This window comes from Lodderomyces beijingensis (assembly GCF_963989305.1).
Source record: "Lodderomyces beijingensis strain CBS 14171 genome assembly, chromosome: 1".
In the NCBI taxonomy this organism is placed as follows: Eukaryota; Fungi; Ascomycota; class Pichiomycetes; order Serinales; family Debaryomycetaceae; genus Lodderomyces; species Lodderomyces beijingensis.
In genome coordinates this window covers 2043441-2060443 of record NC_089970.1, presented here as the reverse complement: position 1 = coordinate 2060443, position 17003 = coordinate 2043441, and the positions used below count along the sequence as shown (strand labels likewise).

Genomic DNA, 17003 nt, shown 5'->3' with positions numbered 1-17003 from the left:
AATAATAGATATGCTGAGAAGAGGGAGCGGAAGAGGACGAAGGGGTGGCGCACGTGGCGGCGGACGTGGGGGAAGAAAGACAACTACCCCAAAGCACAGACGGCCCAAGACTTACAACGTCCACTCTTCATTACAATATCATGAACTAATGGGCGCAGATGCGATATTCATACCGGGTCCCGAGAGTATGGCTAGCGTGGGACAGAACATGGGCCGAAGGAAATACGGCCATTTGGCTCAAGAAGCGCTGTACACTGAATCGCATCATCAGGAAACCTTGTCATCGCGCACTTTTCGAAATAGACCCATGATGTTTGTCAAGGCTAAAGACGTTTATGACCCCAATGTGATTTTGCATAAATTGACTGCGCAGCGCAAGAGTGGGTTCGATGAGATTATCGACGACGAGTTTAGGAGCATCTCGATTGAAGATTCGGGGGATGAGTTGGGGTTCGCTGATGGAACTTGTAAAGTGCTGGAAGAGGCCAATTGGGACCCTGCAAACGAAAAATCAGCTCTCAATAGCTCCATCGACGAGAAATCCGAGCCGTTGCGGGAAGAACTCGATATAGTAGTGGAAGAGGCGGAAGGTTTGAATCAAGTTACAGACAAAGAAGCTGAACTACTTGAGTCTGCACATGAAGAAGTTGATTCAGATCACAACGACAACGACAACGACAACGACAACGACGACCAATCCGAAGGGTCTAGGCTTGAGGATTATTTTGCTGGTCAAAATGCTCAAGGTTTTGAGAATGGTTCTACTTTGGAGGAGTGGCACGAGGCCGAGGGCACAGCCGGGACCGAACTTAATGAGAACTCGGTAGAGGATCAACCGATTTTGAATATAGATGAGTCTGTCAGCGGCAGCGATTGCTCCATACACTTAGTGGCGAGAGACATGACCCAACCCGATGACTCCGAGCCACTGTCCGAGCTGGAAGAAGCATTGGAATTTAGCATAGACGCCCCAGCATGGAGGGAAGAAAAAGTCAACTTCTTAGCAGCAGATGATCAAGACAATGATGGCGATAGGGATGATGACGAAGACAAAGTCAGTGACCCAGAGTACGGATTCCTTGAAGAAGATTTCGAATTCGACGCATCCACCATGGATGTCAAGAACGTGCGATTTGGCATTAACAACCAGTACTTCATCAAATGCCCCCAATTGACGGGGCTTGCTGATGGCGAATATTGTTGGGTCGATGAGGAGGAAGTCATCGAACACGTTTTGGAAAACGGGGTCCGGGACTATCGAGTACCGAAGTTCTTGTCGTACATCACCAAGGGCATGATTGATAATGAACAAAGTCCGGAGCCAGATGAAGATGTATACATCAGTGACGATAATGACGACGATGACGATGACGATGATGACGAAGAAGAAGTCGACAACGATGAATTAGATTCTGATAGGGACGACTATCCTTACGACTCAGACGATCATCTCGAAGATCTCCTTGAATACTCCAAAACGAGCACCCAGGGACTCATCCTGATGTCGCACAATGACTTTTCCCGCAACAAGGACGTACGCAAACGCACGGGATTCGATGACCTCGACCTCGACCCCGAGATTGAGTCCTGCCTAATCCACCAATTGCAAACCCACAACCACAACAAGAAAAACAAGCGGAAGAACCGCCAGGAGCAACAACTCAACGACGCCATCTTCGACAACGACATCTTGATCAAGTACCCCTTCAAAATGTCCATCAAGGAGATCAAGAGCGAGTTTGTCGATTTGCTAAAGGACGAATCTCGTCAAACTCTCTCCTTCCCATCATTCGACACACACGCACACCACACGATCAAGAAATTGGCGCAATGTTACAATATGCAAGTTATACGGTGTGGTCCGCGTGGTCAACGGCCATATTTGAAAATATGCAAGAGTAAACATACGTTCAAGAATCATCCGAATTACGATGGCGTCGCTGCTATATTACGCGGCAGGCCCATCTTCCATCGCATCGACGCTAAGCCCACTAAGGACCCCGCGCACAAGACAAAGACTCTCAAAGATCGAGGCAATCGCGATAGCAAGGCAAGATTTAAAGAAGGTGATATCGTCGGTGCTGAAGCTCCTGAGATTGGCGTGAATAATCTCGGGAGGCAGATGCTTGAACGGCTCGGGTGGAGCCGGGGGATGGGGTTGGGTGTTACTGGCCGCGGCATCAATGAACCCATCGTGGCGAAAGTTAAAATGTCCAAAACTGGTATTAGATAGAGCTATAATTTGCGTATTTATTCTACTGATAGATGCAGATGCAGATGCAAAAAGAAATAGTGTTTTCTCAAGGTTATGGCCACTTTCGCTTGGATTTCTTCTTCTTGTTGTTTTGCGAATCTGGTGGTGGTGCTGCGTGGTTTTCAGCTTTGACGTGTGCAAATAATTGATTGCGGGAGTCGAAAGCTAGTCCGCAAACTGAGCACGTTTCAGATCCACTGCTGCCGTTGGATGATTTGCCACTAGATGCAGCCAGTGGTGTTGAATTTGAACCAGGGGATGATTCCTTTGGTTTTGTATTCAGGTTCAGATTCAGGTTCGTATTTGTTTTCTTTTTTGATTTGTTCTTCTTTTTCTTGGAGGTGTCCCATTCATCATCTGACGAATCGCCAATTTTCGAATTTCCCATGAGCTGGGCCAATTCTTGCTCAAGTTTATTCTTTGATTCGTCTTCATTTGAGAAAGGTGAGCTTGTCTCAACTTGTTTGCCATTCTTGACATGTTCACCCGCTGGAGAGCCATTTTCCCGCCTCGATTCATCGTCAACTTTTGAACTCTTCAACTCATCTCCGTCATCTCCTTCATCTCCGTTTTTTTCATCTTCTTCATCTAGATCAGCCCCACTCACATCCAGCTCATCGTCATCGTCATCGTCAAACTCACTCTCAGCAGTGGCAAACTCCTCCTCGTCCTCCCCGTCGTCCTCCTCGTCGATCCCCAAATCGATGCCTTCGCGCTTCATCTCCCATTTCATCCTGCGAACTTCTTTCTTATGTTTCTTGCTCTCCTCATGAATCTTAAACTGTAACTCATTCTTGAGCACCTTATCACAAACAACACACTCAAACTCATGTACTTCCTCCGCCTCGGCATCTTCATCGCCACCCAGCTCTTCAAACTCAGAATCCGTCAGCTCCTCGATGCCAGCTTCACCATACTCTTCAACCATCATATCCTCAAACTCGCGCTTTTCCCAATCGTCCAACTTCTGCCAGCTCTGCGCCTGGAAAATCTCTTGTTTGCGAACTTGGTGCATCCGGCGTACTTGTTCCTGCAATTCGCGAGCTTGCTTCTTTTTCAAATCGCGGCTCGCTTGAGCCATCGCCGTGCGATACCGCCCATCGCGCTTCTTGATGAATGAGACTAGAGAACGCACAGTCTCGTTATACGACTTGCGGGCATCGTCGGCCAATTTCTTGTTTTCACGCTCCATCATTCTTCGCGTCTTGCGATCTGAGGCATGCGAGTATCGATATTGATGCAACCAGTTGAAGCTCTTGCACGTGGCAAAACTCGTCCACGTGGAATAAAATCGTTTGATTTGGTCACTTGGCGCATGGCTATTGCCAAACTGGGGGAATTTCAAATACTCTGAATCCAACACTTGGACGTTATCGGCATCGTCTTTGAAGTTCATGTATTCGGCCAAGTTTTGATACTTGCCATGTTGGACCTCCTCGCGGGCCAACCTTTCAAATAACCGGCTTACACTAGCATAAAACCCCATGTGGGAATCATCATTCACCACACCAAATGCGCCGGCATTGAAATACCGCAAAATCTCCTCAGTGGCAATCGACGCGAGGTGGGATTCGCCCACGTCGTCGTATTGCACGTCTTCATCGTTTAATATGCTCAGCTTATGCAGATTGTACCATGCTCGCTCCTGGGGATCCGACAAAACCTCGTAAGCTGCGCGGACTTGGGCAAATAAATGGTGGGCTTGTTCGACGTTATCGGGGTTCTTGTCGGGGTGCAATTGGAGTGCTTTGCGACGATAGGCCTTTTTCAACTCTGCGTCGCTTGCATCACTTTGCACTTCAAGGAGTTCGTAGTAGCATGTTTTCATAGTATGCGCAAGGAAGTACAGCTAAGTGGTGGTGGTGATCAATACCATCGCGAGATCCAAGTTGGATCTTTCTTTGTAGATCTTGGGGAGAGGAAAATAAAAATGGCAGAAAAAAAAAGTATTGCAAAATTTCAACTTGTTGAGAAAGTTGGATTCCTTTTTTGTTTTCAGATTCTACGCTATATAGCTATGGGAAAGTAAATCTGTTTGCCTTTTGTTTTTCTATTTTGGTTAACTGGTTTCCAGTCACCATCCCTTGGAGTGATAATCATCAAAGATGTCGTCTTCTCCGACAATGCCGGGGAGTTCTCTGGCTTGATTTTTTATCAACATCTTATCGGGCATAGCGACTTTGCCGAGTTTGTTGTCAATGATTAATGACTCCTTCAAGGATTTGCTGAAATCCTGATTTTTGAAAATCTCTTTTTCCAAGTTGTGATTGTGACTGAGATTGTGATTGGGATCTTGGTGATCGGGACCTTGATATTGATCTGTATCGGTGGTGGTGATTTTCGGTATGGGCCCAAACTGAGAAGGAGGCGTGTTGGACGACTTTGAAGATTGAATCATTATTGACGAAGATGAAGTAAGCGAGCTCGGTGAGTGTTTTGGGAGCTGTTCGCTGCTAGCTGATGGAGGCTCCTGTTTTGTGGTGTCTGTTTTCTTATTTCCAAAAAGGCTATTGCCTCTCTTTGTAGAGTCATAATCTCGATGATCTCGATGGTCAGGCCTGATTTTGTTCTTGCCACTAGTGTATAACCTGCCAAATGAAATCGATGATTTGGAAAGCAAACTCATCAACGAATTTTGCGAGACCGATCTCGACAATTTGTTCAAGCTGGTGGACAAGGTTTCGTGTTCTTCATCGGTGAGCGATTGCACCTTGGGCACTTTGGACACGTTGATGTCTGATATCCCCACGATACTGCTTTGTTTCTTCATGGGCGCATTGTGGTCATCAACAGGTTCCAACGACGTCGGCGTGCTCACCAGTGAGTTGCTTCGGAGACTAAACCGGGGGAGGTCAGTCAACGAAGGGTATTTTCTATTAAAAATGATTGACGGTCTCTTGTTTTCGGTATCGATTGTTGTTACACCTGTAGTGCTTGACCTGAGCAATTTGGGTTTTTCTTCTAACCGCTTGGATTCACTGTTTCCCAACTCATTTAAAAACAATCCCGAGAGTAGTGACCTTGGTTTTTCCAACGTTGGAGTGGTTTCTTGTTTCTTTCTTTCCAACGAGGGAATAGTTTCTGTGGAACTTGTAGATCGAGGTGGTTGCTGTTGCTGTTGCGGCTGTACAGCTGATGCTGTTGATGTCGATGGTCCAGCCAGTACTAGAGCTACTGCCGGTGGTGCAACTTTGTGAAAGCTGAGTTGGGTTTTTAAACTCCTGCCTGAGGCAACAAATGAGTTTACTGAGCTAGAACTAACCGACATCCATTCGCTTTCATTATCTTCTTTTGTATTTTTTTCCCATGATTTGCTTTGAGGGTTTACATTAACTTTTAATTTACCAATTTTGTTTTCATTTTCGAGCTTGTGTTTGTTTTCATGTTCATGTTCATGTTGATTTTCGTGTTCATCTTCATCACTGTCTTCGTCTACCTCTTCATCATCTTCTGATATATCGGTAGACAGGTAACCTTCGTCATCTTCTTGTTTTTCTTCTTCTTCTTCTTCTTGTTTTTTCTCTTTGTAGTGGTTGTCGCCAGCCAGTGGTGAGATTTTGGGTTGATCGTGGACGCTTGGTTGATTGAGTTGATCCTTGAGACTGAGACTACTGAATAACGAGTTTTGTTGCTCTAGTTGTGGTTGTTTTAAATTGGACGGATTGGGACTTGTTTGTGCCTCAGATGATATAGTAGCGTCGAGAGCACCTTTGGTGAATTTTGGAGATGAATCTGGACAAGTGTTTTTGAAATGCGGTTGCGCTTTTGTTTGTGTTTGTGGCGGTTGGTGTCGTGTTGTGCCATCTTGATGGGGAATTAAATGATTTGAGCGGACGGCTTCGAGTCCTTCTTCGGACTCGGACATTTCGGAAATATCCGAGATGTCTGACAAATCGCTATCGCTATCGCTATCGTCATTATTACTGTCATCGTCGTCGTTGTCATTCTCTTCTGCTTCATCGGTATAAACCTGAGCTAATAGATTTTTGGAGTCATGGCTAGTCTGGGAACAGTTGGAGTCCACTGTTGTTTGAGTGCTTGATCTTCTCCCTCGATGTAGACTCAAGTTCGACGAATGGCTGAATAACGAAGGGCGACTTGATATGAACTGCGACTGCTTTGGTCTCAACTCGATCGTGTTTTCTTTGAAAAGATCATTTAGTTGCAAAATTTCAACCAGATCGTTCTTCATCATACATTGTTTATGGTTCTTGTTGCTAGTGCTGTTGTTGTTGTTTGCGGCACATTGGGATCTCAATATTCGCTGGTTGAGTAGTCTCCAAGATCGGTTATTCAATCGTTCAGTTTTGGAAATCTTGGTGCACTGGATGTACAGGAGGTCGTTGGTTAGCTTCCATAGTTTGTAGAGCGATTTCTCTGATTTGTTTTCATAGTTGAAAGTTAAGGTGATGGAGTCCATCTTAAGTAGAAACGATAAAGGCGACTGTGCGGACTATGTGAGCTACGTGGACTACGTGGACTATGGGTATATGGGGCGGGGGACTCAGCCACGAATGTTATTTCTGTCTCCTCTATAGTTCGCGTCTGCTGTATATTTTAACCTAGCGGTAGATTTAAGGGCAAAGTTTTTGATGTTGATGGTGATATGCAAATGACGATGATACTGCTCTAAAATGTCTCCCACCAGTTATACCAAAAACGGATGTATATCTGACTCTTGTGAGTATGGTGTACACGGTGATGGGAAAAGATCACTCAATTTCGGATATCAGAATGTGGTGAAAAAAAAAAAAAAAAAAAAAGAGCGAGCTGTGCAAGTTAGGTGGTTGAAAGTAGGAACAAACCTTTTTTTTGGTAGTGGTGGTGAGGGCAGTAGCAAGAGAAGTCGGGTGTGTCAAGCGATGGGGAAAGAATGATTATGTTGGTGTTGGATGGAGAAGAGGTTGAAAAAAATAAATGGAGATGGAATGTGTGTGATATGTTGGAACGGGGAGTTTTAGGGCTGGGTTTATTACGCGGGATATTTCTGACTGATTTGATGATTTTTCACACACCTTCCGTGTCTCTCTCTTTTTTCCCCCCTACACAGCGGTGCCAATAGTGCTGCTATCACTGCTGGTGGTGGTGGTGGTGCTACGGGAGGGCCAGGGTCAACGATTTGAGGAGAGAGAGAGACAGAGACAACTTGATTAAACTAAATTGGATGGAATTGGATGTAGGTTGTAGAAAATGGTAGGTTCGTCTGCATTGAGAACAACACGCCGCTTCTGTATCTCAATCTTTAAATTGCACAGGGCGAAGAGAGAGAGAGAGAAAGAGAGAGAGAGATAAGTACGGTGATAACATCTCCCGCTGGCGTTGTTTGGATTGCATACCAAGCAGAGTCATAGCCAGAGTTAGAGAGATGTTGATTGTCTTGAGCTTGAAATACAGAGGCTCAAGTGTCTATGGTCTCCTATGGTGTTGTCTCTCTCCTGTCCCACTCTCTATGTCATCACCATCTAATCAATTTCGCGCCACCAACATCTAGATCAAGTGGCAGCTTCGAGCCGCCACCGTTATCGCTCTTGTGATTGGTTGTAATATGTCTACACAGGCACCGATATAGCCCCGGGGCAGTGGAAGCAAAGGGGGAGCGGGGAGTGGTGATAAGTCAAAAGGCCATGGTGGTCATCAAATTCCACAAGGTTAACTAACATAAAAAACAAAGAATGCATGATCAAAAAATTCTAAAATCTTAGTTGTTTGCGCGAGAGAAACAAAACAAAAAAAATAGGGGCAAGGGGATCTGAGCGGCAACGGTCACCCGCCCACGTGACCTGTCGGCAGTTCGAAACGCTATGAACACTCTGGCATGGTTGTAAGATAGCTTCACCTCGCCACGGCAAAAACTGTACTTTTACTTGTAGGGTTTTCCGCTTGCTTCTACTTTCTACAGTAGCGGGATGGCAGACCTGCTCAAGAGTGGTGTCCTGCTAGGTCGAGCTTGGATTGAGTTTTTCTTTGGTGACTTGTCTAGACTTGGGCAAGAAGGAGGAACAGTCCCTGGGTTTTAGCCCCTGGGTTTTTGGTGTGGTTGGTTGGCCCGGTTGGCCCGCCTTTAGCATGGACATGTGTGTGATTCTAGAACCATTGGCCACACTCACTCACGGCTCAATCTGTCTCTCTCTCTCTTAATCTCTCTCTTTTGTCCGGTGATTGCACGTGACAGCAGGCTCGTTCCATCCACACCCTGCCACGACTGTAAATGAATTGGTTGCAAAAAAAAAAAAGAAAGAAACATTTTCTCGTCTCTCAGCCAAAACGGAGAGGGGTCCAAGACGGAGTGATGACAAGGACAACACTATAATAACAAGAACAACACGGGTGATTTGAGAGCAACAACGTTGTAGACTGCTACATAAGTGCTCTTATTAGTGTTCATATTGAGCCATCGATAGTCGTCACCCCCCTGGAGCTTCCGATGCAAAAAAAAAAAAGGAAAGAGAAGAGAGCAAAGAAGCAGTTCTGTTGAAAGGGCGCTTGGACCCGAGGGGTTTAAAGTGGCTGATTTCCCACTTCTGTAGGGACAATCCGTCAAACAATGCTGTGGAAGCAGGTCAACAGAAGCCAGAGATAGGCAGCTGACCTTGCCCAGTTTCCAATCTCCCAACCTCTCAGTCTTCCAAGCAACCACCACCGAAGGGAGATTTTGCCAACTTAATCAAACACTCGGAAATATGATTGATTTTTCGACGGTTGTTGGCGAGTTTTCTGTTTTTTTAATCGCTGGAAAAGTGCCAGACGCTAAACCAGACTAAAACTCTCAAACATTCGACTCCAAACCAAACCAAACTCAACTTGTTCAAAAGAAACTAGAGCTCGCCCCCAACGGTAAGGCTTGCATGCCCTTGGCTTTCGAAAACCACCCCAGATCTCAAAACACGGTAAAAAGAAACCAACGGTCGAAGTTGACACTTCGCCTGCCTCTTGCTTCTCCCACAACTTGGTTTCCGATACGCGCGGCTTGCACCTCATCGATGCAGCCATTCGGTCCTGTCAACGACAGAAGTCGAGAGACGAGTTTTTTTTTTTTTTTTTTTGAGAATTATCAAAACAAGAACAGCGTGCAATCCAGAGTTAGTGGCAAGAAGCTGTTGGGAGGTTGAAAGAAGCAGCAGCCACGCTTAAAAAAGTCCAATTTGTAAAACCCACAACATTGTCATGAACGTTGTTGGTGCAGGAGCTGGAAATGTGCAACGTATGCCTTACACAATAGATTGGCCTTATTTCCGCTTCAAGGCCTATACATGCAAAACCCCAACCGTGTTGAGAAAACTGTTGAAGTGCGTCAAAATGCTCGGTTTTTCCCAAAAGTGTGCGAAAGCAACCAACAAGGGGTCTCTTACGTGATTAGGCTTTTCCATCACAATCAATTCTTTTTCTATTTTTTTTTCTTTGCCCACAACCATAGGGGACCTTGTACTGATTTTTTGTCAAGTTATGCGTCTAATTAAAACCTATTGCAAGATGAAAAAGAGTGTCTCTGTATATATAAATATGTACATGGATCAAAGAGCCGGCAAAGGTTCAAGGTTCATTCACTCCGCTGGGGCTGCCGTTTCCCGTCAATTGAAATGCAAGCCGAAACAAGCCAGTGGTTGTTTTTTTTTTTCCTCATTGTTGACGGACTTTGTTTCTGATCAAGTGGCAGATTCCCAGGGCAACGATACTGACCCCCAACATCAATACAAGCATCATGTTGGAGTACTGGTACAATCTCTTTGCATCAGCAGGCCAGCCTCGATACAAGGCATACGTGGCCGTGACCGAGCCCAAATTGCCCAATCCGCTCACAATGGCCGCGCTCACCGCGGTGCCAACGTCGCCATAGCGAGGCTGGAAGATCTCGGCTGACCACGACATACAGATGGGCACGGTGGGCCCCAACCCAAACCCAGCGATCAATAATCCAGCGTATCGATTCCAGGGGCCCTTAGCGTATGTGGTGACAATCATCCCCACGATGATGATGACGCACGCGAAACTGAATGTCAATGCTCGCAATCGCTTGAACTTGTCTGCAAAGGGGGTGATGATTAAGATCCCCGCTAGGTCGAATAACCAGATGGGCGCGTACAACAATGACACTTGGATCGAGGTCAAGCTTGGGTCGTTGGCTTTGATGATTGTAGTGCCAAACACAGCGAGTCCGAACCCAGTGCCCACGACGCCAAAGTACATGATTGTCAAGGGCCACAATCGCAAATCGGTCAAGATGTTGACCACGTCTTTCCATGTCCATTGAAGCAATTTATAACGGTGCTCCAAATCTCTTCTGTGTAATTCTCTGTCGTCGTCATTTAATGGATGTCTCGGGGTGAAGTATTTGGAATAGAGCTGCATGAGCTTATTGTTGGACTCCTCGTGCACCTTGAATGGTCGATCAGGCAACCACCAAAGCAATGAGATACCCACGGTGATGGTAATGACACCATAAACCATGTACATCCATTGCCAGCCGTAATAACCCCGATTTCCATCAATCTTTTGGAAGCCAGCACTGACCAACCCCGCTACGGCGGCCGAGATCTGCGCCGCAGTGAAGTAGTACCCGATCCGTCTCGTTGATCGATCGTTGGGGTACCACAACGACACATAATAGCTCATGCCCGGCCACGTTCCCGCGCCAACGGTACCACTAATAAATCTCAACGCAATCAACGCGCCAGCGCTGCCCACTGCTGAATAGCAAGTGTAGACCAAGCCAACGCTAATCACGATCCTAGCTAACCACGACTGGGGGCTGACTTTCGTCATGATCAAGTTCATAGGCACATCAAAAATGATGTATCCAACGTAATACAACGCCGATGCTGTCGACGTGTCGTGGGTCGTAAGTTGAAGCGAATCAATCAACGAGTGCTTTGTCTCCGCGTTCATAGTCAAGGTCAAACCGTAGCAATTCGACCCGAACGAAGTGAGGAAATACAAGCACCACAACGCGGGAATGATGCGGAGATCGAGCTTGCGGTACAATTTGTCCAATTGGCGTTTCTCTGCTTCGGTATACAGCTGCTGCTCTTGTTCAATTGCATGTTCTTCCACATCTAGAGATTTCAACATTCTCGATTCGCGATCTGAGCTCTCCATATCTCCATTCATGACTATACTGCCTTTTCTATGATGTATAGATGAACTCGACATTGACCTCTCTAACAAAGCAAGAAGGAGAAGGGAGGGGGGAATTGTAGTTTAATTTATATTATCTCTTTTCAAGTCTACCGGTGAACTCCTGGCCTTGAATTGATGCAAAAAGAAGAACAAGAAAAGGAGCTTAAAGTCCATAGGTTTAATTTTATTTTTGCAATTGTTGGGGTCCATAAAAGTGCAGAGATTATCAGCCACGCGTAGGCGGTGGTGAGCTCAAAAAGATCCACACTTACATAGTTAGCATTGCGTAGTCACCCTTAGCCAGGGTGACTCGCGGTGACTCAGGGCATCTCGTGAGAAAAATATTTGATCTGATAATGCGACAGGGCCGGGGAAGTATGGGAGATATATGATCTGGGCTTTATAATCTACAATTGGTTAGTATGGAAAGGTGCTGGAGGAACCATCATTCGTCTTCCATGTGAATTACATGAATAGGCTCTTCATCCAGGCTTGTTTTTTTGAACAAGATAGCATAAAGATATCCTCCCCCCCCCCTAACTGATAGAAATCACTAGACAAACAGCATCAGGTGAACCGCTTGGTATTTATAACCACTTGGACCTGGCTAGTAGTTCGCTTAAATCTCGCAAGACTTGTCCAGTTGCAAAGAAAAGTCCCCCCTGTGGCTCTCTCCGGCACCGGCTCAAAAATGCATATTCTATAAAAAACTTTAGCTCAAAATGTAATAAAGCAGTAGTGACTACTCTCTCTAGCTACGCAACTCGGGACACATAGATTTCATCCGATCAACAGTAATCTCGGCAAACTCCTCCGTTTGGTTTATACAAAAAGCATGCTTAATAGGCTTTTTCGTATTCTGGCAAATTTCAAATAAATTTTTCTTTCCTCCCTCTCCTACTACATCTTCACCACTATTATCATATTTACCCAACAAAACATCCCTGGTGCCATCGGAAACCCAATGGTCGCTCTGGGCAAAAAAAATCCAATTCTTGAACGGCACCTGCGGCTCCGTAAAGCACCAATCGTTCACCACGTCAGACTTGTCAATCACGCTCATTTCCTCCTTGGCCATATGCAAGCTTTGGTTAATTGCGGTGGGGTTATTAAGTAGCTCAAACGTGGTCTGCACCGCGTAGTCCAAGGCGTAATTTTGACCGGGCCCATTATCAAGAAGCAAGTCCAGATGCGGATCTTTAAAGTGGTTATTCAAGATCCATTTCTGGACACTGGTTGGAATAAAGGCTAGGAGCAGCGAGATGGTTAGCGCAGTGGCGACGACGGGCACGCGCCATTGCATCAAGCGGATGAATGCGGTGCCCGAGTCTGAGCTGGCAATGTCGTATATCGTCGGGGTGATCATGCCGTTGAACCGGATCTGGAACTTGTCGGTTAGGTGCTCGTCCTGTAGCAATCTCAATATCGTGCGTTGTGTCACGTATGACCCAAGCGAATGCGATAGAAAGTACAAGTTGGGACCACTGGTACCAAACTCGCCAGAGTGGTGGTATTGTTCAATGATCTTCTTGATGATGAGATATTTGTGCTCGATTTGCTTCTCGACGCCATAAATGGTCTGGGGTTCGTTGTTCTTGGGTGGGAGGTACCCAAGATACCCAATCCCATACATTTCAAACTGGGGCAAGGCTGTTTGGATGAGTTCAAGATACGGCACATAGTAGTTTACCAACCCGGGGTTTCCAGGTATCATGATCAACACGTCATTTCTGGACCCTGGCTTCAACGCAGAACTGTGAAAGACCGGGGTCAGTGCGTCCAACGAGTATACGATGGGCATGTCTTTTGCTGTTCCCTTTCCCTCCTTGTTCCTCTCTCTCCCTTTTGGCAACTTGAAGAGTTTCCAGATTACAGAGACAGCGGTACTGGAGACAACTTGTTGGGAAACCGGGGTCCACCTTCGAGATAGAAAAAAACAAGAACGGAAAAGCCGCTTACCATTTGCTTTTTTCGGCTGCTATGAACTCGGAGATAAGACCAATCGTGTTATCTCCCTGAGACCTCTAGGCTCCAGGATTCTTTCGTGGTCTAGCAAGAGACATATGGATCACCAAACTATATGATAGCACCAACAGAGAATACAAAAGAGTCCATTCCTCATTGCTTCATCTCCAGAGACACAGCGTTTGCGGTACACGGAGTCAGAGTTGGACCATCTAAAAGATCAAAGTTGAATATAAAAACAACACTCAATAGAACTTTTCAATTTCCGATTTTTTGACTCTCCCCCCTAATACAAAACCTTCAAACACACACCGGGGACTCGCCGGTGATGTTGAACAGGTAATGCGAAACGATTTCCGGCTTGTCCACCTGTGGAGTATCCGAACTATGCAAATTCCGTTCATAGTAATTCAAATTGCCCTGCTTGTCTAGTAGAACCACCGTCTGCGTGCGTGTGCCGTAATACTCGCCAATGGAAGCGCAATTGCTCTTGGGGCCGCCGCGTGCAATTGGTGGAATGAAAATCGAGTTCCTCAACTCCAACAACTTCTTATCGAAATCATGTTGTTTCCTGATGGCCTCCAGGTAAGTGTTGTTGCTCAATATTTGAAAGCACTTGTCAACGAGCTGGCGTTCAGATAAGGTGTTCAAGTCAGCTGAGTTCATGAGATTGCTCACCAACTCTTCTCCCAAAAACACCTTTTTCCATGGCTCGTTATATAGCGAGTTGGATAAGCCAAATGTTTCCTTGCACTCGATGGCGTCGGCTACGCTGAGCGTGTCGCCTGCTGAAGCTGGAGAAAATACCTTGCCGCAGTGGCCTCGGTTGCTCAAGATGTTCAAATTGTCGATTTTGCCCGTGCTCGAATTGAGCTTTAAGTTTCCGTAAAGTAATGTGAATCCGCCGATCTTTGAGAAGTCAATGTGGCCATTGCCATTGCCATTGCCAATGCCAATAGCCATGTCCGAAATATGACTCAGTGTCCATTCTTCGTCAGTCTGCGTCGAACATAAATAATCAAGTGGCAAAACGCCCCTAGAAGTCTCCTTCATGCTTTCTAAAAAGTAACCAAGTTAGTCACTGAAAGATTTTTGTAAAACCCCACACAAACCTCGGGGACATTGTTCCTCCCACAAATGATACATACGCTCTGTGTCGACATCTCGGTAATTCACCAATAGGGCAATCTTCCCGCTAGTAGTCACGCCTATCCATGTGCCGTGCTCCGGTCTAGCGAGATCCAACGGCGACAAGATCTTTTCGCTATCGCTTAGCGGACGAAAGTGTGCAGGCTCTGTAGGTCGTTTGTAAAACTCGTCTCGATTGGATAACAACATCAACGGATAGTTTGGATGCTTTGTACTTGTGATTGTGATACACATAGCTGGTCGAGATCGTAAACACAAGTAAAAATTTGACAAGTAAAATGACAAGTAACGATTACTCTAGCAATTGTTGATTTTTACAGAGAAAGTTGTGAACTATACACCAACATAAACCTACCTAAATGCAAAAATAAAGGGGATCAGCCGACTATTTTATACTCCTTATGTGGTGGATGTATTTTTTTTTATGCAGTTTTTTTTTCGTTTTCTTTTTATTTTCCGTTCCTTCTCTTGACAAGCTTTTTGCCCCGCCACCTTTAAATTCCTAATTGGGATTCAAAATTGCGGGGTGAAGCTTTGCTGTTGAGATGCGGATATCACCACCACCGAGATTTGAATATGTTGGCTTTGTTCAGGTTCACAAATTTATCACCTCTTCACTCTCCAAAGAAAGAGTGGTTGTCAAGGCGTTTTTTTTCTCGACATTGTGCTCTAAACTGGCCTGTCTCAACTTCATCCCAATGCTGTTGCGTGGCTCCCTACTTCTGTCGTAAGCCAAACCCCCGCCATAATTATACCAGGCATAGTAACTGCTGTCATTACCGCCTCCGCCATTTACACCACTGTTTACACCACTGTTTACACCACCGACGCCACCACCGGCACCTCCACCAACAACAGCGTTGGAGCTGCCTTCGTCATCAGCAACTTGCGAATAGTACTCTGAAAAGTAATTTTCATAACTATTCTCAATGTGGGGAGACACCTCAGACGATTTTTGTTCAACGGGATCGTGTCTTGATGAAGCAATCAATCTCTTTCTGCTCGGTGAGTTGGGGAGTTGCGGCGTTTTATTGCTCTTTACGATGGGGTCCTTGTCAAAGTACGAATCCATTAGTCTCATAGACTCCTTGAAATAGGGCATTTTACTTAGCTCGCTTGCATCTGGTCTCGCCAAGGGGTCCCACATCAAACAAGACTGGATGAAATCATAAATCAAGGTGTCGTTTGTTCCGGGAACAATGTCACTAATGGTGGTTCCCAACTCCATGGGCAACTCGACACCCAACTTGCTAGCCAAGGGGAAAGCCTCGTTCCAGTATCCACCCAAGGGGATCAAATAACTAGAGCCAAGCGTGTTGGACTCGGGGATCATTGGCGTGCCCAAAGCTTTCAAGATCCTCCAAATCTGATCCAATTCATTCGAACCCGGGAACAAGGGAGCAAAATTGACAATTTCCGCTGCAACCACGCCAAAAGCCCAAATGTCGATTGGGTACGAGTACCATTTCTGTCTCAACAAAATCTCGGGCGACCTGTACCACCTGGTTGAAACATACGCCGTGTAGGTTCTGCCATTCAAAGTGTGTCTAGCTAGTCCATAGTCGCCGAGCTTGACAATAAAGTTGTCATTTCTCCTATACGGTGGGATCAACTCCTTTGAACCATAAAAATGAAGCGTGGGGATGATCAAGATGTTTTCAGGCTTGACATCGCGGTGAAAGTACTGGTGTTTGTGGATATGTTTTATAGCACAGAGCAATTGTGATATGATGCTTTTCAAGGTAACTGGAGAAAACTTTGCATTTCTTCGGGACCTGATCAATTGGTACAAGTTTTGGCTAAGTGCCTCCATCGAGATGTGCAACTGGTAGTTTACATTATCAACAAAAATCTCAAATATTTGCACCAAGCATGGATGGGAGGGGACCGTCAATATGAACTTCACCTCCTTTACTTTTGAGTAATCCTGCAATAGCGGCAACTTCTTTCTCATCGTTTTGATTGCAACAAGGTTGGACGTGTTTATTTTGGAATCCTCGAGAGGGTGTAGTAAGGTTCCAATCTTGTCCGCGTCGTAAGCTAATAAATCTTGCTTTTGAAACTTGATCTTGGCCAATTCAACGGTTCCAAAGCTCCCATTTCCCAAGTTGCTTATTGTTTGATAATGGTTTTGGTAAGAATGAACCGTAAGGTTTCTCGGAGGTGAACTTCGATCTGGCGGGTAAGAATTGACCATCGACATCGTGTGACACCTGTAAAATCAACCGAGCGACAACAACAACAACAACAACAACAATAACTTCTAGACAACTCGTGCCTGAAGAGGGAGATTGAGGAGTGTAAACGTTTAAGTTGACGCGTGTTTGCAATGGCAGATGAAGAAGGCGTTGGTTGCAGTTCTTTTTATTGTTATTGTTGTGGTTTTTTGTTGTGCTTGTGGTTGTAAAATCAAATTCAGAATTGTGTTGTAAAAAAAAAATGGGGAACTGATTCCAAGTTTTTGGCAGCACTTTTTATCAACAGCCAACAACCAACATCACAGCAAGACCATGGACCCAGA

General features: G+C 45.6%; 7 protein-coding genes across 7 annotated transcripts; 1 reads left to right on the top strand and 6 right to left on the bottom strand. All coding sequences in view use genetic code 12, as the record gives it.

Annotated features, from left to right (window-relative positions):
* Window positions 1–148: 148 nt before the first annotated feature.
* On the top strand, window positions 149–2233 carry LODBEIA_P08360 (uncharacterized protein; the record flags this gene model as incomplete). The annotated part of the gene is made up of 1 exon (XM_066976800.1): window positions 149–2233. The coding sequence occupies one exon, from the start codon at window positions 149–151 to the stop codon at window positions 2231–2233; it is 2085 nt and encodes a 694-aa protein (XP_066827774.1).
* Window positions 2234–2306: 73 nt separating this feature from the next.
* Window positions 2307–4082, bottom strand: LODBEIA_P08350 (uncharacterized protein; the record flags this gene model as incomplete). Its single annotated transcript, XM_066976799.1, has 1 exon — window positions 2307–4082. One exon carries the CDS (start codon window positions 4080–4082, stop codon window positions 2307–2309), a length of 1776 nt encoding a protein of 591 aa, XP_066827773.1.
* Window positions 4083–4328: 246 nt separating this feature from the next.
* Window positions 4329–6674, bottom strand: LODBEIA_P08340 (uncharacterized protein; the record flags this gene model as incomplete). The annotated part of the gene is made up of 1 exon (XM_066976798.1): window positions 4329–6674. One exon carries the CDS (start codon window positions 6672–6674, stop codon window positions 4329–4331), a length of 2346 nt encoding a protein of 781 aa, XP_066827772.1.
* A 3197-nt stretch (window positions 6675–9871) lies between these two features.
* Window positions 9872–11401, bottom strand: LODBEIA_P08330 (uncharacterized protein; the record flags this gene model as incomplete). The annotated part of the gene is made up of 1 exon (XM_066976797.1): window positions 9872–11401. The coding sequence occupies one exon, from the start codon at window positions 11399–11401 to the stop codon at window positions 9872–9874; it is 1530 nt and encodes a 509-aa protein (XP_066827771.1).
* A 718-nt stretch (window positions 11402–12119) lies between these two features.
* Window positions 12120–13169, bottom strand: LODBEIA_P08320 (uncharacterized protein; the record flags this gene model as incomplete). The annotated part of the gene is made up of 1 exon (XM_066976796.1): window positions 12120–13169. One exon carries the CDS (start codon window positions 13167–13169, stop codon window positions 12120–12122), a length of 1050 nt encoding a protein of 349 aa, XP_066827770.1.
* Window positions 13170–13633: 464 nt separating this feature from the next.
* On the bottom strand, window positions 13634–14716 carry LODBEIA_P08310 (uncharacterized protein; the record flags this gene model as incomplete). Its single annotated transcript, XM_066976795.1, has 2 exons — window positions 13634–14391; window positions 14482–14716. The coding sequence occupies 2 exons, from the start codon at window positions 14714–14716 to the stop codon at window positions 13634–13636; spliced, it is 993 nt and encodes a 330-aa protein (XP_066827769.1).
* A 361-nt stretch (window positions 14717–15077) lies between these two features.
* Window positions 15078–16685, bottom strand: LODBEIA_P08300 (uncharacterized protein; the record flags this gene model as incomplete). The annotated part of the gene is made up of 1 exon (XM_066976794.1): window positions 15078–16685. One exon carries the CDS (start codon window positions 16683–16685, stop codon window positions 15078–15080), a length of 1608 nt encoding a protein of 535 aa, XP_066827768.1.
* Window positions 16686–17003: the final 318 nt, after the last annotated feature.